Source organism: Patiria miniata, unplaced genomic scaffold (assembly GCF_015706575.1).
Source record: "Patiria miniata isolate m_02_andy unplaced genomic scaffold, ASM1570657v1 HiC_scaffold_26, whole genome shotgun sequence".
NCBI lineage: Eukaryota > Metazoa > Echinodermata > Asteroidea > Valvatida > Asterinidae > Patiria > Patiria miniata.
This window is the reverse complement of record NW_024037065.1, coordinates 9957757-9984438: the sequence shown is the minus strand read 5'-3', so window position 1 is coordinate 9984438 and position 26682 is coordinate 9957757. Positions and strand designations below refer to the sequence as shown.

At 40.4% G+C, this 26682-nt stretch overlaps 1 protein-coding gene and 2 long non-coding RNA genes across 3 annotated transcripts; 2 read left to right on the top strand and 1 right to left on the bottom strand.

Annotated features, from left to right (window-relative positions):
* LOC119734119 lies at nucleotides 1-1788 on the top strand. The gene is made up of 2 exons (XR_005272045.1): nucleotides 1-444; nucleotides 1678-1788. It is a non-coding gene; the product is annotated as an uncharacterized LOC119734119 (long non-coding RNA).
* A 6666-nt stretch (nucleotides 1789-8454) lies between these two features.
* LOC119734022 lies at nucleotides 8455-11075 on the top strand. Its single transcript, XR_005272011.1, has 2 exons — nucleotides 8455-9730; nucleotides 10964-11075. It is a non-coding gene; the product is annotated as an uncharacterized LOC119734022 (long non-coding RNA).
* Nucleotides 11076-14026: 2951 nt separating this feature from the next.
* Nucleotides 14027-21566, bottom strand: LOC119734117 (monocarboxylate transporter 12-like). The gene is made up of 4 exons (XM_038207475.1): nucleotides 21203-21566; nucleotides 20607-20750; nucleotides 14515-15345; nucleotides 14027-14269 (listed from the first exon to the last, which is right to left on the bottom strand). Exons 1-4 carry the CDS (start codon nucleotides 21414-21416, stop codon nucleotides 14160-14162), a joined length of 1299 nt encoding a protein of 432 aa, XP_038063403.1. The 5' UTR covers nucleotides 21417-21566; the 3' UTR covers nucleotides 14027-14159.
* Nucleotides 21567-26682: the final 5116 nt, after the last annotated feature.

The window sequence follows — 26682 nt, the reverse complement described above, 5'->3', positions numbered from 1 at the left end:
CTGTCGTGTTTTACAACAGACAGGTCTCGGTAATATTTCTAATATAATCATAAGCATAGTACATAGGCTGTACAATATGATGAGCCATTATTTTGATAACATAATTAGCGCCCTCTGTAGTTACAGAAACTTTTTATTGCAACGCCCTCGCTTGGTTCCTTAACTTTCCTGCAATCACATTCTAGCATAACTAGCTGCATTGGCCAGGAACATTTCAACATACCTTGCATTCCAGAATATTGTTAACACTTTCTGAGCTGCATTGCGAGCTGCATAACTTAGCTTTCGTGTCATGACAAGGCATTGCTAGAGACACTCATCCACTTGCTTGCGATCAGACCACACCTATAATTCAGAAGTGCTCTGATTATAGCTCAACTACAGCTAGTTGGGGACAATTTCCCCTTCGTTTGGTGGTGGCACGACCGTTGTTCAGCCTAGGCGGTGAGTACACACCTAATTTTTATATCTTTCTTTTCAATTTTTATTGTAAATTTTGTAGAAGCCTTGTGTAAAGATACTATGGATAGATTTTCACATAATACAAAGGGTTTGATTCTCTTCAATTGTAATTATGCTTGAAAGAGAAGTGTTCTCGATATTAAAGGGAATACATGCTATAAAATATCACCTTTTCCCACCAGCTTTAGGCATAATTGGCCATAATTGTAAGGTGAATTAGCAAGAAATGTAAAGCAATAACTAAAGTAGAACGTGCTTCTTCAAGTTTCTCTTATTACCTGATGCTTAAGTAAACTAAAGCACTGTTTCAGAGACCATGGGCAGTATTATGCACCATGAGGCTCCGCCAAATATTAGTTTAAATGTTAGAATTATCTTATTAGTTTTGTGACTGATTGGATTTTGTTAAGCAAGGAAAAATTAAATGGATGACAACCAGTTTCCACGATGACAAGTTTTACAAATATATGTACACATTCCAAATAGCTTCAGTTAAATAATTAAATTCCTGGATGTTGAAGTTTTTCCAATTTTATCAGCAAAAGCTAAGAGTAAAACACGCAACAGTAATTTTATGTACCCGACATGAAACAGTCGTTGTATACAACCATGTGCTTTACCCGCAAACGTTTTCACCAGATTGATACGATAAATGAATCCCAAATTACCCTTTTACGATTCAGCACATGGACTTGAGATTTGCACAATGGAGACAGGGATGATAATGAGAGAATATGGCATAGTAATTATGTAATATATCTAGCAAATTTATCCTTAATAGTTAGGGTTTGGGACACGATTTAACCTACCTACCTACACGTTTGGTGGCGGACCCAAAAAGGACCGTTTCGCACAGCGCATTATAAGATGGCAAGTCACATGTGATATAAATAGACATGATGGAATCACGGTTTTGCATAAACACTACGGTGTGTCCTAAAGGACACGGACTCTGACAATAATAATTATTCGCTGGCCTATTATTAATGGATGGATTTAGGATTTTATAATGCATTTATTGCATATCCTTGGAACTCTGAGAAGAAAATATATTGAACCTCTTTCAGGATTATATGGTGCAATTGTTACAGATAAATTAACGTATTTACATTGCGGAGCTAAGCTGTAAATGCTGAATTGAATTGCTATGTACATGTATTTTTAAATGATAACAAACTAATGAGATGTCCATTTTTGTTTTCTTTAATTCCACAGACGTACAACTGTATACCCATTTGACTGTCGTTTTTTTGTATATATATTCGAGAGAGCCACAACTGTATATTTTGTATAGATTCATCCGAATAAATTAATCAAATCTAGTCATCTCTCCGTGTCCACTCGCTTCACATCAATATTTATTAACTATAAGTAGCCTTCGGCCACATGAGGAGTTCCCTGCTAGACCAAACCAATAACTCTTCCCTTGGCTACAAATGGCGTAGTCGGCAGTTGATTCTTTGAACACTAAGAATCTTCTTTTGATGTGAAGCATTGAAAGACATTTGCAATCTTCCATTGAAAAAGTGGACTAAGAGATTTTGGAGATATTAACGGCAGTCAAATAAATAGGGTATAGGCTACTGGTGAACAATCTGGAGGCTACCCCGCCCGACATTTAGTCCTGCAGTCGTCTACCTCGCTAGCAGCAGACTCCATCCTGCAATCAAGGGACTTTGCCCTGCTGTCAAGTGGGTCCATCTTGCTGGCCGCAGGCTCCCCACTACAAGCAATATCTGCAGCTTCGTCGCCTACCTTGCTAGCCAGGGACTCCATCCTGCAATATCTGCAGCCAAGTCGTCCGCCTTGCTAGCCAGGGACTCCATCCTGCAATATCTGCAGCCAAGTCGTCCGCCTTGCTAGCCAGGGACTCCATCCTGCAATAATCCAGGGACTTCGTCCTGCAGCCAAGTCGTCCGCCTTGCTAGCCAGGGACTCCATCCGCCAAAAATCCAGGGACTTCGTCCTGCAGCTTTGTCGCCTACCTTGCTAGCCAGGGACTCCATCCAGCAAGCCAGAGACTTCGTCCTACAGCCAAGTTGGTCCTCCTTGCTAGCCAGTGACTGCTATACCGGTGAACCTAAGTAGTTACCCAAAACAAATATAGGACAACTAATTTTTGCACTACTAGTGAAAGGTCCCAACTAAATTGAGTGTTGAAGCGGAACATATTTTTTTCTTTATTCTGCATTGAGTGTATATAAGGAATTGTAACATAGAAGTGAAGTTAATTGCTATCAACAAAATTAAGTTCAGCAACCGATAAATTTGTGTTATGTACAGGAACTGCCTGACGGATATACTGTAGATACATGTAAATACATAATTGAAAAGAGTGGAGCTTTGCCTTTTGTACACGTTTGAACAGAAAATTGGTGACAGATAGAATATTGGAAGCTCTCCATTTTACCAAAATCCAACTGTCAACTTTCAATTCTTGATTTTTTTGCATATTATATACCTAAGCATTTAACAATCATTGTCATCCTTTACTGTTCTTAGTGTAAGCAGACGTTCGTAAATTTATAATAACCTTGGCGCAGTCTTTTCTCTTTTTATTTTGTTTGTGTGCATACAGATTATTCGTGTATTGACACCTGCCGGGGTGACCAACGATCGTGCCATTCCACTCTTCACTCTGCTACTTTGACTGTCGTCAGTGGACTTATGCCTCTACATTGCACTTGTTGACGTACCGCTCACTGCTACTCGTTGCTTGTCGTAACATACAACGCTTGGTGCAAGTTAAGGTATAAGTGCATGCGATTTCCGTTCGCGAATTTGAGCTGGCACAGCGCATCATTTTTTTCACATGTATTAACCTTCTTTCCCCATTGTAGATAGATAGAATTAGTCAAGTTGAGAAATGGATTCTGAAGAGGTAGATTCAGGGCCTAGTGTCTCAAAACTAATGTCTGAGATCCAGGAACTTCGTGAACTTGTTCAGGAAAATCAAGCAACATCTTATAAGGCGAAAAAATCCAGTCCTAGTTACTTGGTAGTTCCTAGTCAGAAGATTTCTTCTTTTTCTGGGCAAACTGTGACTAAATTAGAAGATTGGATATATGACATAACCACAGCAATTAAGTCTCGACCTTTGACAAAGGAAGCTGAAGTTGATTTTGCCTTACAACATCTTAGTGGTCCAGCCCGTGAAGAAGTTAAATATCATAGGAAGGATAATCTTGATGAGGTATTCTCAGTCCTAAGAGAGGTTTTTGGCGATCAAGGCTCAAATGTCCAACTACAAAGAGCTTTTTTTGAAAGGAAGCAGAAGTCTGAAGAAAATTTGAGAGATTTTTCTCATTCTCTTTTGGATTTATTTGGACGGGCAGCCCGTAAATCTCCTCAACTTATGGAGAAACGGGAACATTTGCTCAAGGATCAGTTTGCAGAAGGTGTTTCTGATGTCCTTCTCAGAAAGTATCTTAAAAGTAAGATACGAGAGTCTCCATCGTTAGAATTCTTTGAACTTCGGACAGAGGCCATCGAATGGGCAGAAGAAGGAGAAAAGCAGGAGGCAACAAACATCCAGATACCCAAACAGGTTCAAGTTGAAGCAGCAACTGCTAGGTCAGACACCAAGACACTTATTGATCTAATGTATAAACAACAGAAACAAATGGATACCCAACAGAAGCAAATTGAGGATCTGACTAAACTGATGCATCAAAAGCTCACAGATATATCCAGAAGTCCACAAGCATACAACAGAACACCAAACAACAACAGAATCAAGTGTGATCATTGTAACAAAGCAGGCCACACTAAAGACAACTGCTACAAACGACAGATACAAGACGCAAACAACACCATCGAAGAACTTCGCAAAGTAATCAATGCACCAAAGTCCACACAGGAAAACTAGACACTCTCTGCGAATTGGGTCCCTCGGCAGAGAGGGAGGTTGTGGACCCTACTTCAATTTCGTCATGTCACGCCACTTTTGGGGAAGGTAACAAGTTGGTTGCTGATTGTCCTATACTCACTATAAAACTGGGAGATATTGATGCCACCTGTCTGATTGACACTGGATCCATGGTCTCAACTGTCACAGAGGACTTCTTTCGCAACCATTTGCAACCAACAGGAAGCACTATTAAGCAGAACAGTCCCTGTCTTCGTATAACGGCAGCTAATGGCTTAGAGATTCCTTATGTTGGATACATAGAAGTTGATGTAAATTGTGATGGTATTGTTTTGAGTCAAATGGGATTCTTAGTTGTCCGTGATCCATTGGATGTAGAATGTAAAGAGCAGAAGCACAAGGTTCCAGGAATTCTTGGAATGAATGTGTTGGCATTTTTGGTCGATTCCCTGACAGATAGTTGTCTCAGGGAGTCTTCCCCTTTGCATTTTCTAAGATCTGTTTTGAGCATGCAGATTGAGGCGCAGGTTAAGGAGCAAGAGATGGTTGCCATTGTACAATCTTGTAACCAGGTGGTATACATCCCTCCAGAAACGTCAGTGACGGTGATGGCCAGAGTGCCACAAGATCTTCCTTTTCAACTGGCAGTAGTCGAACCACTGCGGAACAGCGATCATTTTCCTGTAGGGATTCTTGTAGCTTCTACATTAGTTGAAGTGAAGAAGTCTTTTCCGGTGAGAATAGACAACATTTCTAGGTCTGGTTATACTCTCCATCCCAAGACTAGACTTGGAGTGTTACGTTCAGTTGACAGTGTGGGGCAGGACTCAGGTGAATTAAATTTCACAGTAACTGCAAGTGAAATTCGTGTCGATCGAGCAGATACGAGCACCGCCTCGCCAGTTCCAATAGATTTGTCTGAGTTTGAGGGTGACGACCAGCAGATGGAGAAGATACAGAAGTTGCTAGAAAAACATAGAGATGTGTTTGCCACTCATGATCTTGACCTAGGTGACACTGACACCGTAGAACATCACATAAAAACAACAACTTCGGAACCTACAGCACAAACATTCAGGCGCATTCCACCTAATCAATACAACGAAGTGAAGAAACACATCCAGAAACTTCTTGACCACAACATCATACATGAAAGTTTTAGCCCATATGCCGCTCCCATTGTGTTGGCTAGGAAGAAGGATGGTTCTTTACGTATGTGTGTAGATTATAGGCGCCTAAACGAAGTCACAAAGAAAGATGCTTTCCCTCTTCCACGTATTGATGAACTCATTGACGCTCCAGTCGGTGCCAAGTTTTTCTCTTCCTTGGACTTGGCCAGTGGATATCATCAGGTTAGAGTAAGAGATGAAGATAAGGAAAAAACGGCATTTGTGACACCTATGGGGTTATACGAATATACTAGAATGCCATTTGGCCTCTGTGGAGCACCAGCTACTTTTCAGAGACTTATGCAGAGATGCATGGGAGATCTTATGTATCAGATGGTCTTTGTCTATCTTGACGACATTTGCATCTTTTCCAAGACCTTTGATGATCATTTACAGCATCTTGACACTGTTTTTAACAGACTGAGAGAACATAAACTCAAGTTGAAGCCTTCCAAGTGCCACTTGTTCTGCAAGAAAATATCTTATCTGGGTCATGTGTTATCTGAAGATGGTGTTTCATCGAATCCCGACAAGACCAAAGCCATTGTCGACTGGCCTGTTCCTCGTACAGTCAAGATGCTGCGAGCCTTTTTAGGTTTTGCGAGCTATTATCGACGTTATGTCCCTAACTTTGCAAGGATTGCGAAGCCACTACATACTTTGGTTGGTCAGTGTCGTAGCAGTTCTCCAAAAGTTTTCCGAAAACATTGGACTCCAGAATGTCAAACAGCCATGGATGAACTGAAATCCAAGTTTGTTAACCCACCTATTTTGTCATTTGCAGACTTCACTAAACCCTTTATTTTGGATGTAGATGCTAGTCTGAGTGGGTTAGGTGCTGTGTTATCTCAGATCCAGGACAATCAGGAAAAGGTCATAGCGTATGCGAGTCGTTCTCTTCGAGAAAACGAGAAAAAGATGGAAAACTACAGCTCAAGAAAACTGGAAATGATGGGACTAAAATGGGCCATAACAGAGAAGTTCAAAGACTACCTATATGGATCTACTTTCACTGTTAGAACTGACAACAATCCTTTGAGTCACCTTAGCACAGCAAAACTTGGAGCAACAGAACAGAGATGGGTTTCAAGTCTGGCACCATTTGATTTTAATATAGTCTATCGTCCTGGTCGTGCCAATCGAAATGCTGACGGCTTATCTCGACAGTGCTCGATAGAAACTGAAGACAGCTGCACAATTTCTGAAATGGTAGCAATAAGTGGAAATGCTCAGTTTCCCTTCACTCCTTTGCCAGTGGATTTGCAGGTGAAAATGTCGGAGAATGTCGTTGACCTTGGTCCAATGCGAATTCAAGCAGAAATTGGCTCCACTATATCTGCCTTTCCATCTTTGTCAAATTCCGAACTGATCAAATTACAGGAAGTTGATCCAGACATACACCGCTACTTAGGTTACCACAACTCCAAAGACGCAGATAAAGCCAGTAGGAAAACAGAATCGTCCGCTGTAAAAGTTCTTTTGAGACAGGCTAAACATCTTTCACTTCGAAATGGTGTTTTGTACAGGGAGGTAACGGATCCTAAACTTGGTCCACTACATCAGCTAGTTCTGCCTTCATCACTCAAGTCGAGAATTCTTACAAGCTTACATAATGACTTTGGGCACCAAGGAGAAGAGAGAACAATGTCATTGGTTCGTCGTCGTTGTTATTGGCCGCATATGTACCGTGATGTGAAGAAATGGGTTCATGAGTGTGAGCGCTGCTCGGTTGCCAAACTACCTACACCAACTGTGAGAAATCCTCTGGGACATTTGGTCGCCTCAAAGCCTTTGGAGATCATTGCTATTGATTTCACATTGTTAGAACCATCCACAGACCATACAGAAAATGTCTTGGTGATCACGGATATTTTTACAAAGTTCACTGTAGCTGTTCCAACAAAGGATCAAACTGCAAGGACTACAGCTGCTGCATTAGTCAAAGAGTGGTTCATGAAATATGGGGTTCCTCGACGTATTCATTCTGATCAGGGTCGTCAGTTTGAGAGTGTGCTAATTCAGCACTTTTGTCAGTTCTACAACATCCACAAATCAAGAACTACAGCATATCATCCTCAGGGCAATGCACAATGCGAACGATTCAACAGAACGATGCATAACCTACTTCGTACCCTGTCAGACGACCAGAAACGTGCTTGGCCAAAGTACCTACCAGAACTAGTCTTTGCCTACAATTCCACAGAACACTCTTCTACAGGTTTTTCTCCCTTTTATCTAATGTTTGGTCGTCAACCTTTTTTGCCGGTTGACTTGTTACTAAACACAGATGTGTTAAAGGGTTCTGACGACAATTGGCTGCTACTTCATCAGTCTCGACTTAAAGAAGCCTACCGTTTAGCACAAACCAAGCTACAGCACCAGTTGAGCAAGAGCAAGAAACACTTTGACTGCAAAGCTAATCCCAACATCTTCAAAATAGGTGATCTTGTTTACCTTCGTAAACATAGTCGTGGCAGAAGTAAGATTCAGGACTATTATTTTCCAGACATATATCGAGTAGTACAGCGACCAGATATGACTTCTTTTGTGTACTTCATAGAACTGGCAGATGGAAGCGGTAAACAAAAAACCGTGAATTCGGCTGAGCTGAAATTGGTCCCTACAATCCCAACATCCTTTCCTTCTCCAAGTCAGGAAATAGATAAGGTGATGGTGAGTTCCTCAGATTCTGGCTCAGACGCGGAATATGACATTGAAGTTTTCTTGCCGGCTGAGGATGTAGTTGTGGATTCGGTTCAAGAGCCAGATAGACCGGTTGCCCCAGATCCTGAGGCAAGACCCCCTCCAAAACCTTCATTGAGACGTCAACTTCCACAACGACCTCCAGTTGCATTGCGTCGATCTCGACGAACTACAAAGGGTCAACACAGTAATCCACATCGTGAACCACGCTCAGTCTTGAATCGCCAACATATCGCATTTGTTAGCAACAGACAAATAATATTGCTATTGATCTTTCTTGTGATCCTTCTTGTAGCAATTAACATTGGACAAATAGTTGGATATTTTCATTTACTCTGGCTATTTCCATCATGTATCCTTGTCATATTGATCCAGCCATGTTTTCAGTGGTGTTGGCGACACAGGATGAGAATTGTTGATGTTGTAACGTTCATGAAGTCATTGGATGGTTGACTACAGTGGTTTAGTTATGAAGTTTGTACATATTTTTAACATACATTTATAAATTAGCTTTAATCAAGGGTAGATTGAAGTAAATTTAAAATAAGGCCATAGTGTCGAGGTTACTTCGCATATTTAGATGCGACCGCATTGTCAGTTTAATTAGCAAATTGTAGGTATTGTCAAGTTTCTTATCAGCCATTTACATGCCCTATTCGCAGAATGACTAGAAGGTTTCATCAGTGCATTGAGGTTAACTCGTTTCTAGGGACATCCTAGGTTGGACTGTTTTGTATAATACCCTCCTAGATAGTTCTATCATACTAGGGGACATTTGGTTTGAATAGTAGCCTAGTTTATCATCTTTATTGTGATATTTAGAACATCTTTATATTAGTCCATGAGGTCAACTCGCTCTTAGTGATATACTGAGTCTGGACTACGAGATATTTCTAATTGATATTGATCACTAGGTATTCACCATGCAGTATCCTCTAGGAAGATTCTAGGATAAGTTGGCATTTGTAGAGGCAGAAACTTGAACTTGTACATACTACCATCTAACTACTGCTACTTATTCCTCATAGTCTACTTATTCCTCGTATAGTTTTCTTTTTTTTTTAAATTAGGGGGTGAGTGTGACCTGTCGTGTTTTACAACAGACAGGTCTCGGTAATATTTCTAATATAATCATAAGCATAGTACATAGGCTGTACAATATGATGAGCCATTATTTTGATAACATAATTAGCGCCCTCTGTAGTTACAGAAACTTTTTATTGCAACGCCCTCGCTTGGTTCCTTAACTTTCCTGCAATCACATTCTAGCATAACTAGCTGCATTGGCCAGGAACATTTCAACATACCTTGCATTCCAGAATATTGTTAACACTTTCTGAGCTGCATTGCGAGCTGCATAACTTAGCTTTCGTGTCATGACAAGGCATTGCTAGAGACACTCATCCACTTGCTTGCGATCAGACCACACCTATAATTCAGAAGTGCTCTGATTATAGCTCAACTACAGCTAGTTGGGGACAATTTCCCCTTCGTTTGGTGGTGGCACGACCGTTGTTCAGCCTAGGCGGTGAGTACACACCTAATTTTTATATCTTTCTTTTCAATTTTTATTGTAAATTTTGTAGAAGCCTTGTGTAAAGATACTATGGATAGATTTTCACATAATACAAAGGGTTTGATTCTCTTCAATTGTAATTATGCTTGAAAGAGAAGTGTTCTCGATATTAAAGGGAATACATGCTATAAAATATCACCTTTTCCCACCAGCTTTAGGCATAATTGGCCATAATTGTAAGGTGAATTAGCAAGAAATGTAAAGCAATAACTAAAGTAGAACGTGCTTCTTCAAGTTTCTCTTATTACCTGATGCTTAAGTAAACTAAAGCACTGTTTCAGAGACCATGGGCAGTATTATGCACCATGAGGCTCCGCCAAATATTAGTTTAAATGTTAGAATTATCTTATTAGTTTTGTGACTGATTGGATTTTGTTAAGCAAGGAAAAATTAAATGGATGACAACCAGTTTCCACGATGACAAGTTTTACAAATATATGTACACATTCCAAATAGCTTCAGTTAAATAATTAAATTCCTGGATGTTGAAGTTTTTCCAATTTTATCAGCAAAAGCTAAGAGTAAAACACGCAACAGTAATTTTATGTACCCGACATGAAACAGTCGTTGTATACAACCATGTGCTTTACCCGCAAACGTTTTCACCAGATTGATACGATAAATGAATCCCAAATTACCCTTTTACGATTCAGCACATGGACTTGAGATTTGCACAATGGAGACAGGGATGATAATGAGAGAATATGGCATAGTAATTATGTAATATATCTAGCAAATTTATCCTTAATAGTTAGGGTTTGGGACACGATTTAACCTACCTACCTACACGTTTGGTGGCGGACCCAAAAAGGACCGTTTCGCACAGCGCATTATAAGATGGCAAGTCACATGTGATATAAATAGACATGATGGAATCACGGTTTTGCATAAACACTACGGTGTGTCCTAAAGGACACGGACTCTGACAATAATAATTATTCGCTGGCCTATTATTAATGGATGGATTTAGGATTTTATAATGCATTTATTGCATATCCTTGGAACTCTGAGAAGAAAATATATTGAACCTCTTTCAGGATTATATGGTGCAATTGTTACAGATAAATTAACGTATTTACATTGCGGAGCTAAGCTGTAAATGCTGAATTGAATTGCTATGTACATGTATTTTTAAATGATAACAAACTAATGAGATGTCCATTTTTGTTTTCTTTAATTCCACAGACGTACAACTGTATACCCATTTGACTGTCGTTTTTTTTGTATATATATTCGAGAGAGCCACAACTGTATATTTTGTATAGATTCATCCGAATAAATTAATCAAATCTAGTCATCTCTCCGTGTCCACTCGCTTCACATCAATATTTATTAACTATAAGTAGCCTTCGGCCACATGAGGAGTTCCCTGCTAGACCAAACCAATAACTCTTCCCTTGGCTACATTAGCAAGTAATGGTGATTATTTTTTTCCCCCGTGATGTTGATGCATGTAGGTCTACATCGAGCTAATTAAAACTAATAATCAAATAGATAATTAGTATGATTTAAAGGCTGTGAAGGTGACAGATGGCTAGGCGTCTGGCTGCAGATGTTTCCCTCGTAATTGTGGATCTTCGTTTGAATGAATTGTGTGCATACAGGATTTTCAAAAAAACAGTGCCCCATTTTGGGGCGATGGCTTCGGAAAGAGTGAGGGCTCCGTCTCCCTCCCCCCCCCCCCAAGAAATCCCTCGAGTTCGAGTCCGAAAGGGCGGCTTTTTAAAAGGTTACGAAAATTAAGAGAAAGTGAAGATCAAGATTCCTCAAAGTTTTATATGCGACCGATAGGCATTCGGGCTATTTCGCAAACATGTATTATCTTCAAATCAGCAACGGCTTGTTTCATACACTTTTTTCAAAACAAATACAGGCAAACTTACGGAAACACTCAACATTCTAGTAATCTATCGATGACGATCTACCACCGGGATATATAGATGAATGATTTGTGATGGACATGGTGTATTTTCATATATGGTTGCATCGGCAGACAAAGGCGTCGCCTGCACCGTCGCGCAAACGTGCGATGCGCTCGGCAGCAATAGGATCTTCTAGACGAAATTATATAGGGCCTACTGTTTAAGTTAGTACTGTACTTGCTAAGGCCAGATTAAAAATACAATACATTCAATGATGAGGATGAGATTGCAAGTGATGATAATGCATTCCAGTCCTTGAAGGTTGGAGGGGGAGTCCTTGAAGGTTGGAGTGTCGCACCCAAGGGGCGGGGGGGGGGGGGGGGGGTTGAGCCCCCCCCCCAAAAAAAAATTGTCCATTTTTAATTTTTTTCTATTTGTATTATTTTTTTTTTAGTCCCACTATTCAGCCTCGTCCCCAGCGCTTACTTTATTTCCAACCTCGTTTCCAATAGTAAGCCCTGGATAGGAAACCTTCTCCCTGTATCCTGATTCGATACCGCAATTTGCTAGTAATGGATTTTTACCGTGAAGTTGGTGTTGTTATTTCCAATGTGCATTACGTATTTTCACGACCATTGTTATTAAGACATCCACGCCTTAACAAAAATACTCCTTTCCTTTCAAGTTTGCTTTTATTAACCTGAAATGTAATACTGCAAATTGACAGGCCAGATGGTAACATTTTAACTTTAAAAGAAAAATGTGTTTTCATGACTTACGGTTCGACGAATTGATGTTGTTTTAAACCCCAGACACCGCATACAAAAACAAACGCTAATGTAACGCACGTGTAGGCGCCAGACTATTCCTCATTTGCATTAATTTGCATACGTGTTCAAAAATCTTCCAATACCAGGGTGAGAGAGCAGGTATTCTTACATAAAAATATTCATAACTTAAAGGAAACATGCAGTGGAAATTTAGCTCATCTTGTTTTCATGCACATTACTATGTGTTGCAACACTACACACAAGATCTTAATACTTGTTTTCATTGGAAGTGACAAGAAAGTGGTAGTTTTTAAATTATTAGTAAATCCTTTCATCAATATATAAGAGGGCGCTATTTTGCTTTTGTCACACAAGGTACTCCTTGCCAAAGGTGCGTTATGAACAGTACAAAAATTAGTCCTTCAAAATTACGCACAAAAATTTTTTTTGAAGAAATATTTGCCACTTCGATTGTCCAAATAAGCTGTTTTACATGATAAACAATAAAAAGTTGAATTTACTCCAAGAAAATGAAGAAAACTTTGATATATATTTGTATACACAAAGCTATGGAGACACTACGGTTCTGCCTTGAATGACATCACGCTTTGACTCATGAATATGGAAATTGTCATTAGCATAAAAACTTTGAAAATTTAAAATGTTAACATTTCTCTCTTTTACTGCTACAAAGGAGGTGGAAACTTCATAGTTACATGGCAAGAAAGCTGTTTTAAATGTATTTAAGTCATATAAATCCTATTACATGTTCCCGTTAACTGGACATTGTTTCATAAAATAGTTGTCTACCCGACCACTCTGCGTTTGTAACAACAAACGCGAACCTCTAGTTATGTTTTCCCCCGTGATGTTGATGCATGTATGTCTACATCGAGCTAATTAAAACTAATAACCAAATAGATAATTAGTATGATTGAAAGGCTGTGAAGGTAACAGATGGCTAGGCGTCTGGCTGCAGATGTTTCCCTCGTAATTGTGGATCTTCGTTTGAATGAATTTTGTGCATACAGGATTTTCAAAAAAACAGTGTCCCATTTTGGGGCGATGGCTTCAGAAAGAGTGAGGGCCCCGTCCCCCCCCCCCAAGTAGGCGCCAGACTATTCCTCATTTGCATACGTGTTCAAAAATCTTGCACATGCAAATGATCCAATACCAGGGTGAGAGAGCAGGTAGTGGTGGGCGCGTACTGCTCGACACCCTGGGGACGCGGTTGCCCACGATTGGACCTTGGTGATAATGTGGCCTATTTTCGAGTAGTATAATAGGGATGTAAGTGGCGCCACCAACGTCAAAATAGTCCGCCCCCAAAACAAAACCCCATTTTTTTTCTGCGGCCAAAAATTGTGGGCAGAATTTTTTGACAAAAATTTTACTTCTAAAAAATGTAAAAAAAAATTGTGAGCCCCCCCCCCCCACAAAACCATATCCTGGGTGCGCCACTGCCATGCTACATTATCATACTCGGATGAATGTTGTTCACACGAGGTATGGCAAGATTGCCACACCCATAGAAAATAGCAACAACACCAGACACAGACCAAAAGGCATAAAGCCAGGAAAAGGCATAAAGCCAGGAAAAGGCATAAAGCCAGGATTGCGTGCAACTAATCTTTAATTGATCAAAACACACTTGTTCAATGTACATTATGTCCTTATGCTTCTGTTTCAACTCCGATCGACTCACAGTCAATTATGAAACCCTCCAATGCAAAAAAACTCTCAGAGGTTCTACCGTTGAGAATATCTTAGCATCAGCAAAGGCACCAGTGGTACAGCCTGCACGCTGCCTATCAGTAGAAAGGCTGCTGTGTAACTTCCGGTCAAGTCGTAAACCAAACCTTAAAACAGAGACAGAAGGTAAAATTGAAATCGCGAAGTCTCGTAGAATGGTTTGACATTGTTGATCTTTTATGCTATTGCATGGTGTGATGCACATTGCCAGTGATGCCACACAAGTAACACCATGAATTAAAGTACTTCCTAATAATTATTACTTGTATATTGAAACTACATACTAGACTACTCCGTGCAGTGAAGAAAGTGGCGTAAGGAAACGACATTCATTTATAAGGCTTATACGTACCAGGCAGAAATCCCAAAGCGACTAATAATAACGTCACCTTTAGCCCGATCCAGCCAAAAGCACCCGCCAATAGCTCGACACCAAGAACCTGCTTGACGAGAACATCCGTCTGGCAGGACAAGACCCCGTCACTGAACAAAATCAGCACCGCTGACGTCATCATTGGCCAATAAGAAGTCAGCAAAGAGGAGGCAAGGTACGAGACGGAACTCATAACGAGGCAAACGGCAACCAGAGTCCACGAGGACATCACTCCGCGGTCGGTGATCAGTCCCTGACTGATTTTACCAAACAGGTTCGCAATGCCCGCGATGGTCACGAAAGACCCCGCCTCCTCCAAAGTGAACCCGTTGGACTGCGCCTGGGACACGAAATACACAATCCACATGAGGTACGCGTAGATCGTGCAGCAAGATATGACGGCCACCAACCAGTAGCGCGAATTGAGAAGTAGTCCCACCTCGAAGTTCTTAGAGACGAACTTCCACAGCGAACCACAGTGAGAACGGAGAGTGCTCTCATGTGCTGATGGCGAATTAGTGTGTTCGGTCTGGGGGAGCGTTTGGTATGCGTTTGACTGATCGAGCTCAGGCTGCCTCGTTGCTACCATAACGGCGCCACTCGCAACAGAATGCATGGTGATGGCTCCCACTAGTAACATGGTTCCTCTCCAGCCGTAGGTGTCTAAGAAAAGCTGGACCAGGGGCGCGAAGACGATCAGTCCCACGGAGTAGCCGGTCCGTGCAATGCCACTTGCTGTGGCGTAGTTCTTGGTAAAACAGCGTCCGACAGCCTCCTTTGCAACAACATTAGATATGCCTTTGGCAGTACCTTCAAAGATATAATATAAAAAGTATGCATCAAAGTCAAGTTTTGGCAATGTGTATAGTTTTCCTCATCTGTTGTGAAGACATGGGTCCCCTACTTGATCTACGTTAATTGCCAAAAACTAGAAACTAATATCACACATACACAAATGTCTCATTGTAACCCCGATATATGTACATTGCTTTATACATAGGTTTTCCTGCACATTTTGAAACTTAATTCATTCCAATTCATAAACAGTTAACTTCAATTTCGTCTCCAGAAGACTGGAACGCGTTTGTCGTTGGTCATTCCAATTGATCAATTTCAACATTTGTCCATTTGATGTCGTCAAATTTCAATGGAATTCGTCTCACCTGATGACCATGTACATAATGTAAGGATTGAATTCGTCTTTTTTCAATCGATTTCAAGAAATGTTCGATCAAATTCATCAGACAATGCGCACGCTGGTATACCATACACAGACGTATTTGGCATGGTGTATTGCAAGACAATAAATTGTAGGTTTAACAACCAATCCAAAGAACAAGAAGAAGAACTGAATGACTGTTTTCGAAGATGTGAAAATATGAATGCAGTTTGCTTTTCATAATAAGTAATTATAGGCCTACTTATTTCCTGCGTGAAATGGAAAATATACGCAATTTCATTTGCCTGTGTAAACCCTATTTCTTTCAGTTGTTGACGCATAAAATTGTCAACGAACTAAATAAATATTGAAAAAGATTACAATTTTGCATAGTAATTGTTACATGAAAAATGCTTATTTAAGGTTTAAAGACCAACGTTACACGGAGACTAACAGACACAAAAAAAGTAAATATGTAGAAATGAACAGATGAAAACGTAAAAATACGGAAGATGGCCTACAATTATGAGATGAATTTGAATGAAATTTATATAACATTGATTGCAAAATGACGGAATCGATTCATCTATCGCACGTTCAGCAATTGCAGACAACGAAATTGAATTGTCTTTCACGAAAAAAGTATGGCGAAAATGAGCGAACAAAGACGAAATTGAAAATGATGTAAGCAGGATCATGAATTTTCAAGACGAAATTGAGGTCATTACAAAACCGAGCCCAATCTAGCTAATGCATTTTGGGGGTAATTAGCGCCTCTGCGCTCTTATCTGAGATTAAGTAGGTATCCGTTACACTGGGTGGAGCCCAGGACTAACCGACATTATTGCCACTTCAGGAGTGGTTATTATTAGTTACGCAACACACAATACGCCGCACACAGACCCTTTACACCCCCGTGGTCAGCATTATGCCCGTGTGAAGCAATTATTAAGATGTTCATTTCAACTTGAAGGTTCAACAGCATGCTAGCTCTGCGTTATATACTTCGTACACAACTGACGACTGGGATTTGATGTATCATTGTCACGTTAGGTATACAATTTCCTTAAAACAAATGGATACAACAAAATTGATAAGAAACATTAAAAAATAATTACACGAAAAGTTCATTTCAGCTGCTGTCGTAGATTCTCTTGTATTTTGCACTGAATCACACACTCAATGCATTTATTGACAACTTCCTATAATGTGATTTATTGAGGTACTGATATGCCAATGAACATTAAAAGTGTGAAATACAAATACTGTACAAAAATGAAAAAGCACGGTACACGCATGGGTCTAGTATACCCAATCTAGGTAAAGCATGATACATCAAGCAATCAGTTCAGACCCCGCATGATTAAACTTGTGACAAACTTGCACTGCCGCTGGAACAAACTTTTGCCATGGGGTGCTGTAATAAAGGACGGATAAAATTAATGCGAAAGCGGAGCGCAAAGCCCTTACGTCGTGGCATAATTTGGAATATAGATGCTCTGTCGTGCAATCTGGGGGCGATTCCTGGCCACTTTCATTTGACTTTGTTAGCAACTGTTTTTGTTTAGAATATACTGTTGCATTGTATCGTTATGCATGACATCGCATGTAAATATTATTGTTGCAAGGCTGCTTTCTTACATTTAGTAAATTCCTTCGTGTATGTTTTGTTTTATTACGGCGTGGGGCCACAGGGCCAGGGGCCGCTTTAGTTCTATCTCACCAAACAATGTAGCTCTCGATGTATGCAGTGTTATTTGTTTGTTACAGAGAATGGCAAATATAAAAGACTTAAAGACCAAATGCATCTTTATGTTTATGCTCGGTAGATAGCAAGTTTGGGGCTAGGCAAGGATTTATCGGTCTACTGAGATTTTATGAGGAAAAAGTTGCAGAGGATGATGAATAGCTTTTTTATGGCATGGATTTATCGGTCTACTGAGATTTTATGAGAAAAAAACTTACAGAGGTAAAACATGAATAGCTTTTTTATTATAACGAAACTACACTGGAATTGTAGCATGACTATAGTTTCAATAAAAGCCCGTCCCACTCCTTTTAGGTTGGGGTTGTGTCACGGTGAACCTTGCTATTTGTTAATCTTGAGTACAAAATGCTAGCAACGTCAATGAAACTTTTAAATGAAAAGAAAAACCTTCAGGGGAAAGGTATGAACATTTGCCCCTATTAAAAGATCGAATTAAAAAAATCCTAGCAAGCATAAACAACCATCGTCATGGCCGAGGTTATTGCTTCTGGGTCAAAGCTTCCATCATGGCGGAAATATCATAGACATGTCATAATTTTGGATACCTTGAGAAGAAATATCGATTCTGCACTGCCTGAAGATTTAGAAAATACCTCCTCTTAATATTTTACAGTGTTGTGCTAGACTTTCGAAGCGCCGCGCTTAGCCGCAGCAAAACTAGAAACGAACAAAACGAAGGAGATATTTGTAGAGCAAGCATAATGTATAGCATAGCGGCGCAATTTCATCGTCGCGTAGAACACTGCTGGCTGGAACACATTTTTTGCCTAGGAGAAGGGGGTGCTGAAGCATATTCCAGCACCCCAATCCAAAAAGTTGGGGGTGCTGCAGCATCCACAGCACCCCCATTCCCGGGGGCTTGAAACTTGACTGTTATTATTCAGAAACTTAGACCATCCTTCCAGAAGAAGCATTAGGCTATGCCCATACGGAAGATTATGGAAATCAACATGGTCAGTAAAAACCATTGGCCAGAGTTTTTTTTTTATGGAAGTCGGCCTAGTGGCCCAAGTGCCATTTTGTTACATATTTTCAGAAGCTGTCAAAGTAACAGAAAATAAGTAGGAGAAAAACACCTTCCTTCATATTACTGTTCCACAAAACTGAGCTTAAATACATAAACTATTTGTTATTCAAAAACAGCTTCATCGTGTGTACTTAACAAAAAGTTAAAACCACAAACGTGCGACTGCAAGGCGAAATAACTTTTGACGTTTTAAGAAAACCCCGAACTGATGACTAATAAACACATAAATCTCATATTGGGTATAAACTTCTCTAAGTCATAGATGCAATTTGTATAATTATATGTTTGAGTACTGTTAGGTTGACATCACATTGCTTTTAAATCGGGGGTTTTTTTTTTGCGAAGACTATTGTTTTGTACTGCGGAAAAGAAATTGTATGAATGTTCAATCAACCAACCACGAGATAATGAAGTGACTTGTATGGGTTGTAGTTTTTCGTTGACTGAATTGAGTGGCGATTACTTATAAAAATGAGTACAAAAATTGTTTTGAGTACACCTACTTCTGAATATTCAAAACACTCTGTAAAAAGGATGACATATCACCAAAGGGGCGGATTTAAAATGTTGACAATTTAGAGCTTAATTCCTTTGATTCGCCCTCTCAACAAAGGGACGGATTTCAATTTAACGTTGAGAGCTTACTTTGATTCACCCTCTCAATAATAAGGTGCGGATTTCTGTGGACAACTTAGAGGTTAAACTCACCGTCCCAGTTAAGGTGGCGGATTTCTGATGACAATTAAACTTAGGAGTATTTACTTTGATTCGCCCTCCAAAAATTGGGGGCGGATTTTTAAAGTTAGGGGGCCTATATTGATTCGCACTCCCAATAATTGTGCACATTTCTGTTGACAATATAAAGCTCATTTTGAACCCCTCCCCCCCACTTTAAAAGTTAAACATATTCAGAAACAAAGTCCTTTAAAGACCCATCTTAAAAACAAGAAAAAAAGATTTATAAATCGTATTGTTTGCCTAACCAGGGTTATAGATAAAGACATTGTATACTACAGTTGTTGGCAGTTGTTGGAACAAGTATTCTGAGTCAATTTCTTTGGTGTTCCAAACAGTAAGAATACACAATAAATTGTCTTTTTGTGTGTGTGATGAAACAGGTTGTAGGGTCATTGCGTTAAAATGTTGATATTCTCTGAACGGATTGAGCAAATTCAGTATTTTTTCATCTAACAATAGCTTATGAAATTGGCTTTCCAGTCATTATTATTTTGGTACTACATATTATTTTAAATATGAAATTTATTTTGGGGGGTTTGCCTCCGCTTTTTTTTTTACTCACCCATTAATAGCATTTGGTTGGCCAGTTAAAGTGTTAAGACAAGCACGCGTAAAGGAATCCCAAGGTTCATATAATTTCACGTCAAAGTCGTCTCGATCTTGATTATATTTTCCTAACCAATGCTAACCATGATCGCTATCCTTGCTCCAAGCATCCAAGAATGCTCCAAGTAAAATTGTTCCTTGCTCTATGCTTCAGCCACCTGAATCACACAGCTGCATTGTACATACACAATGTACATGCTATCCTACAATCTAGCTCCATGATAATAGCATCATATGGATGGTCACACACTGGCATGGGTAACACCTATACTGACCACGGCCTGCAAGTCACTGCTCTTAGCTAGTGGATCAGTTACAACTGACCAAAAGTAGGCTCTTATCAGTCTAAACATGCTAAAATATCAGGTAATCCGCTGCAGGTACTGCATGCTTCATTAGGCTTGAACCTCAGAAACTGAGGTTTTGAAAATGCATTAGATTGGGCTCAGTTCTGTAATGGTAGCGAAAATGAAACGCGTGTTCAGAGCGATTCTCAAATTCAGACGAAAATGATTAACCGATTTTCATAAGTGATTGAACATTTTAGGAAATTGGCCGGGAAAACCTATATTAAACAAATTCGATGGAAATATTATTTAACATTTTAATTAACATTAGATTTATAAGCTCAATGATGACTGGAAAGAAGCTGGAGTATCTCTGCGATAGAATCTGTTTGCTACGAGTGTTAAATTAATCGAGAAAACCGAAACATTTCATGTGGAAATTCAATGAAGTTGAAATCGTTGTTTTTCAATGTTTTTGAATACAACCTGCCAGTAACGTGTACAGCAACGCCAGTTGCAGAGAGTTCTCGACGAACGATCCGGCAATGGCCGCTGCACTCATCATCACGCCACACGTCATCATGACGTAACCAGCCCCAAAGCGCCTGCTCACTAATCCTCCGAAAGGAGCTGTGGAGACGTAAAATATTTGATTTTGAGTTGATCAAAGGATGGAACATCCTTGTTTCTAGATGATCGTGCAGTTTACTCTCCGCACGTATATCAGTTCACACAATTTCAACATTTATGTGTATTTAATTTTAAAATAATGACTGTGAAATAGAATGAAAATGGTATTGCTGAAGGGACCCATTTGAAACCGATGCATGGAGAAAATTAAAAGCATAATTATATTTTGAAAGTATCATATTCACATGTAGTCTGGGTTGCATTACAACCAACAATTATTACATTTAAATAGTGGCTTACAGTCATGCAGATGAGTAATTGATATACGCATGAAAACGCTCAGTCAATTTTAATACAGTACAACAGCCATGCATGCGCTTCTTCGCAACGCCATAAATATAATACACACAGTTGAATTAAATTGCAGTTTAGAAAAATACTGTCAGTGTTACCTACGAATCCACTTGTTGCGGTTGTCAGTGACGCTATCCAGCCGATAATCCACATTTGGGAGGTCAGTTGGATTTGCAAAATCGGCAGCATTATCCCGAGACCTTTGGTAATGCCGATCACCATGAGGTTGTTGGTCCAGAGCGCGAGGACCGCGACCCAGCCGGGCCTTCCGCCGTCCGGCCCCTCCAGACTGTTGCTCACCGCCCCGCTCATAGTCCGGGACTATTTTGGTTTAGGAACAGGGTGCGCGGTGGTTGACTTTCTTGCTCAAAGGTTTTAGAAGGGGTACCGGGTGGGCATGGACATGATATATACATAACACATCTCGCAGTTACGTGACACCGCCATCACGTGAATATTATGTATACACAAGCTGATTTACCCGATCATAGATCGGGTAGGGCGTATTTGTGTTGGGGTTGAAAGTGTGGGGAGTTAAATGTAAATGGGGGATTTAGTTGAGAAGAGATGTAGCTATAGAAAAGCAATTTACGGTGACGCGATCTGAGGCAATTTCTGACCACGTATGATATAGTAAAACAAAAGATCATCTTTTAAACATCATTTTCGAGTTTGGAGTCATTGAATCAGCTGTTCTGAGCAAAAGAATATTATTGTAGGCTACAATTTTTATTCGGGGAAGAAAAAGTGGCGGTAGGGAACCAAACGATATTCAGTGCCCGCTTTTAAATGTTGGGGTGGGGGTCCCCCGTCCCCCACCGATTGACGCCGCGCCCATGATAATTATGTACCATGGCATGTATAACTGTCTGTAAATTTTCCCGTTGGTCTGTTGCATTTTGTGAGGCAGTCGCGTTTGTTAATGTGGGAAAACTGAGTTGAAAGACTTACCGTATAGTACACAGGCGAAGGCTGATTGTACTGTTTTGACAATAAATCATAATGGAATAAAACGTGAAGGTGGCATTTGCAATAGAAATGTTGAGTGTGTTACCATAAAATTACATAGTCTGAATCATGGAGGAAGGTCATTATGAAGGTACAGTATTGGACTCTTCAACAAACGTAAACTTGAACTTCTTACAATTTGCAAGACCTGCGAGGAAAAAGTCGATTTAACTATTTTATTCAAGTTGGCATGGTTCAACCATAATATAAGCAAGGCCAAACAGCCAACAACCGCCAATATTATTATTTATGCACTCATCGTTATTCCAACCCAACATAGTTCAAAGATCACAATATTTGAAGCAATGCATCGATACCTCGTTGATTTACCCGATCATAGATCGGATAGGGCGTAGAGTTGGGGATGAAAATGTGGGGAGATGAATGTAATTGGGGGATTTAGTTGAGAAGACATGCAGTTATAGAAAAGCAATTTCTGTGGTGCGATCTGAGGCAATTTCTGACCACTAAAACAATTTTGTTTTTAGCAAAAGATCATCTTTTAAACATCATTTTCGAGTTTGGTGTCATTGAATCAGCTATTCTGAGTACTAATAGAATCATTATACATGTAGTAGCTACAATTGTTATTTGGGGAAGAAAAGTGGGGGGGGGGAGGGGACCCAAAAAGTCTCCACCACTTTAAAATGGGGGGGGGGGGGTGGAGGGGTTCCCCGTCCCCCACCGATTGACGCCCATCATAATTATGTACCATGGCAACAGTCTGTAAATGTTCCCGTTGGTCTGTTAAATTGGCATTTTGTGAGGCAGTGGCATTTGTGAGAAAACGTACTTGAAAGGCTTGCCGTAGTACACAGGCGAAGGCTGATTAAGAAGGTCATAATTAAGTTTCAGTATATTGGACTCTTCAACAAACGTAAACTTGAACGTCTTACAATTTGCGAGACTGTCTGCGAGGAACTTGGCGAGTCAACTGTTATTCAACTTGGGTCAACCATCTATATAAGAGCAAATTTTACTCGGCCTCCGAGAAATGTGTGCTCCTGAAACGATCTGAGACCGCGGTCTTTCGCGACGCCAAAATCGCTCCACGTCCGTGGGAAAATGTGGAGGGTGTCTTCCGCCGGATCGGACACATTTTCGTTGATTTTTTGTGTGACTGCGTTTGAGATCGCGATGTTTGAAGCAATGCATCGATCCTTCGTTGATCCCAGACAGGCCCCCGAAATTATAACGCAACACATGTGGCGGGCAGCGAACTCACAACGCTCAGCCTTGGTGGAAGCATGGAGCTGTATTAACACACGATGGAAGCAACAGAGCACTATACACGTCACTCACATGCTTGTGCTTCAAATCATGCAAATAGCGAGCACGTAGACCCAACCTCGTTTCCAGGGTGTGGAGCAGGCTGCAGTACGCGTTGCCATCGACAGTTTTGCATAGCCCGGAAATACTACGCAGTGTAGACTTTCGATTGGTCAGACCGCGCAAGGCATACTTAATGTGTAGTCCTTCTGAGTATTCGTTGCACTCGGCGCAGGGGCGGCAAGCGAAGCATATGAAAGAATAGGGGCACTCGGTGGCCACGCGGTCTCGGATCCTTTCATGAGCAAACATCGTCTCGGAGGCCGAGTTAAACTCTCTCTTATATATAAAGATGTAGTCCTACATCTAAATTCTATTACATAACACTTCGTACAAGTCTTCAGAGGGTATGCATTCCTTTCAGGTGCCAGGCATGCGGATCACACAATACATTCAATGAATCTATAGTAATTCAAATGAGGTAGTGTAGCATGGGTATATAAACCCCTTTTCTTTTCTTCGTGTGATAGGCATAGCGAAAAGAGCTGAACAGTTCAGCTCCTTGTTCATTGCAATAATGAATACTGACTCGTCCGAAGACGACATTAAATCACCCCAACCAGGCCAAGGTAAGCCTAGTTCTCGCCGGGACATCGATGCTCGGTTACAGGCCAATGCCGACGGTATCCAGAAGTTATCGACTTCTGTTAATGCCATGCAAGAGATGCTGGCATCAGTGGTTCATTCCCGTGACTTATCCGGACGTGCGAAGCACGCCGGCCCCAGCAACTCCGCTGGTAGTCCACCCCAGTTTGAGGTCTCGGCTCAATACGACGAGGAGTTTGTAGACGAGCTACTAAGCCAGGAAGCTGTGGCATACGACCCAGCTCAATCTGAGTTTGACCTGACCAGTGTACTGGCGGATAACCAAGCCATTACAGCGCAAGCTGATTTTGACGTTCTTCCAATTGAAGATATTTACAATGACAGTGAGGCTAATTAGCCCCGAGATATTTAGCAACCTAGCAGAAAGAGCTGTAAAAGCGGTAACTTTGCCAATCAAGAAAGAGACGTATGCAAAAATTGCAGAAAAATACGTTACACCGTCAAATGCGGTAGCTGTGTCGGCACCCAGAATAGACAGTGAACTTTGGGGAACCATCCCCGCCTCAGCTAGATCCAAGGACGTGATCTTACAGAAAATCCAAAAACAAGTTATCAAAGGTTTGCTTCCTTACTGCAAAATGTTGACTGAATTGCGTGATGCAACAAAGTCAGGCTAAGTTGTGAACATTGACAAGTTAAAGGAACTTGCTTTAGATGGCATTACCCTTGCAGGGAACGCCTCTTATGAACTGTGTTCCCGCAATACTCCCGTCTCAGAAATGTTGTTTGGGAAAGACATGAATAATACAATGAAACAGGTAGCTAATGAAGCCTACAAAGCAGGCCAAAAATTGACCTCAGACGAGAGGAAAAATCAGTCTTCCTATCGCCGTTATGTGCCTTATAACCAGCAGAGAACAGGCAAAGGCTCGTCCGCAAACTACAGCGGACCAACTGTTAGACAGACGCTTCTGGCGTTCATCTTCTCGGGGTTCGAATGTTCCCCAACACAGCCGTGGGCGATCCACCTGGCAGCAGAGATCTAACAAACCATCTACTGCAACGAGACCTACTTCAGAAAAAAAACGGGTATGTAAAATCAGACCTACTATCCTCTCCATTGGCAAGTGCCGGGAGACTAAAATTACACAAGGGCGATTGGTCTCAAATGACTTCTGATAGGTGGATTCTAATCACCATATCAGGTTGTAAAATTGATTTCTTGAGCTGTCCAATTCAAACCTCAAAACCTCAAAAGAAATCCTTCTGTGATCAAGAATCACTTGTGATCAATACTGAGATAAGTGAACTGCACAAAGGTGCAATCAGAGAAGTTTCTCTGGCGGAATGCCAGTTTCTGTCGAACACTTTTCTGATAGTGAAAAAGACAGGTGGATTGAGACCATTTATTAATTTGAAAGATCTTAACAAATTTGTGTCGTACGAGCACTTCAAAATGGAAAATATCAAGCTCGTGAAAAACCTAATTCAAGTTAATGACTTTCTCACGTCAATTGACCTGAAAGATGCTTATTTTTCTATTCCAATGTGTGAGAAGGATCAACCTTATCTTTGATTCTCTTGGGCAGAAAAATGTGTTTGCTTTATTTGCCTACCATTTGGCTTATCATCAGCCCCTAGAATTTTTACTAAGGTTATGAAACCTATAGTAGCATCAGCGAGCAGTCGAGGTATTCGCTTGGTCATTTAATTAGATGACATCCTCATCATGTCTTCTTCAAAAGAAGAAAGCACCACAAACACTAATTTCGTGATAAACCTACTCCAAAATCTTGGATTTGAAATTAATTATAACAAATCTTGTTTGACCCCTGAAACAAAAGTGACATACTTGGTATTCATAATCGACTCGGAAACTATGTCAATTCACATCCCTAAAAGTAAGGTGGAAAAAGTCAAGTTGGAATGAAAGAAAGAAAGAAAGATTAATCGGAACAAATCCAAAGAGTGGTCGGGTTGTGCCCGACCACTCAATGAGCAGGAAACAAAGTCTCCAGTCAGGCCTCCTGTGGAGTTAATCACTCTACCCCAAACTTGGAATTTGTGGCTGTCCCACCCAGGGCCGGCAATGGTGCAGTGACCGCATATCAATTAGTGTCTAGTGTGCATACACTGTATAGCTACTCAGCACTAGCACCACAATATCGATATCATCGATACTAGTCTTTAAAGTGATACAACTAAAGCAACAAATTGATAAACTATGACAATTACACAACGCTCAGTTTTCTGCCTAAAGAAACTAATCTAAGCAGGGTCAAATGGTACTGAGAGTATGAGTTCCCACAGTAGTCTCATAACACTTCCACTAACAAAAGAATACGAAATAATCGGAATGAAATGATAACTGCTCCTAACTTCTACTTTAACGAATTAAAGAAAAGAATTTCTGTACAAATATGAACCTGATTACTGTTTCTGGCAAGTCAATTCACTACAAATGCCGTTTCAAGATCCAAATGTCAAAATAGTAAGAGTACAAACATCACAAAATGAGACCTGTTTTAGCCAGAAAAGGAAAATTTAACAAATGAAAAGAAACTATTCGAAGCACCTTAAGACTATGGTGAATGGAGCAGTGTGTACTCTCGTGTTTACATAACAATCCACAAGAATGATGTTGCATGAATTGTTTTTCAATAAAACACAACCAAAAATAAGAACTTCAGAAAAA

Bases quoted from the DNA above. Each gene is read 5' to 3' on its own strand.
- LOC119734117 (XM_038207475.1), bottom strand. From the start codon at position 21,416: ATGAGCGGGGCGGTGAGCAACAGTCTGGAGGGGCCGGACGGCGGAAGG. The intron at 20,751-21,202 runs GTAACACTGACA...ACGTCTCCACAG, and splicing joins CGCAACAAGTGGATTCGTAG to CTCCTTTCGGAGGATTAGTG. The intron at 14,270-14,514 runs GTACGTATAAGC...CTCTGTTTTAAG, and splicing joins CGCTTTGGGATTTCTGCCTG to GTTTGGTTTACGACTTGACC.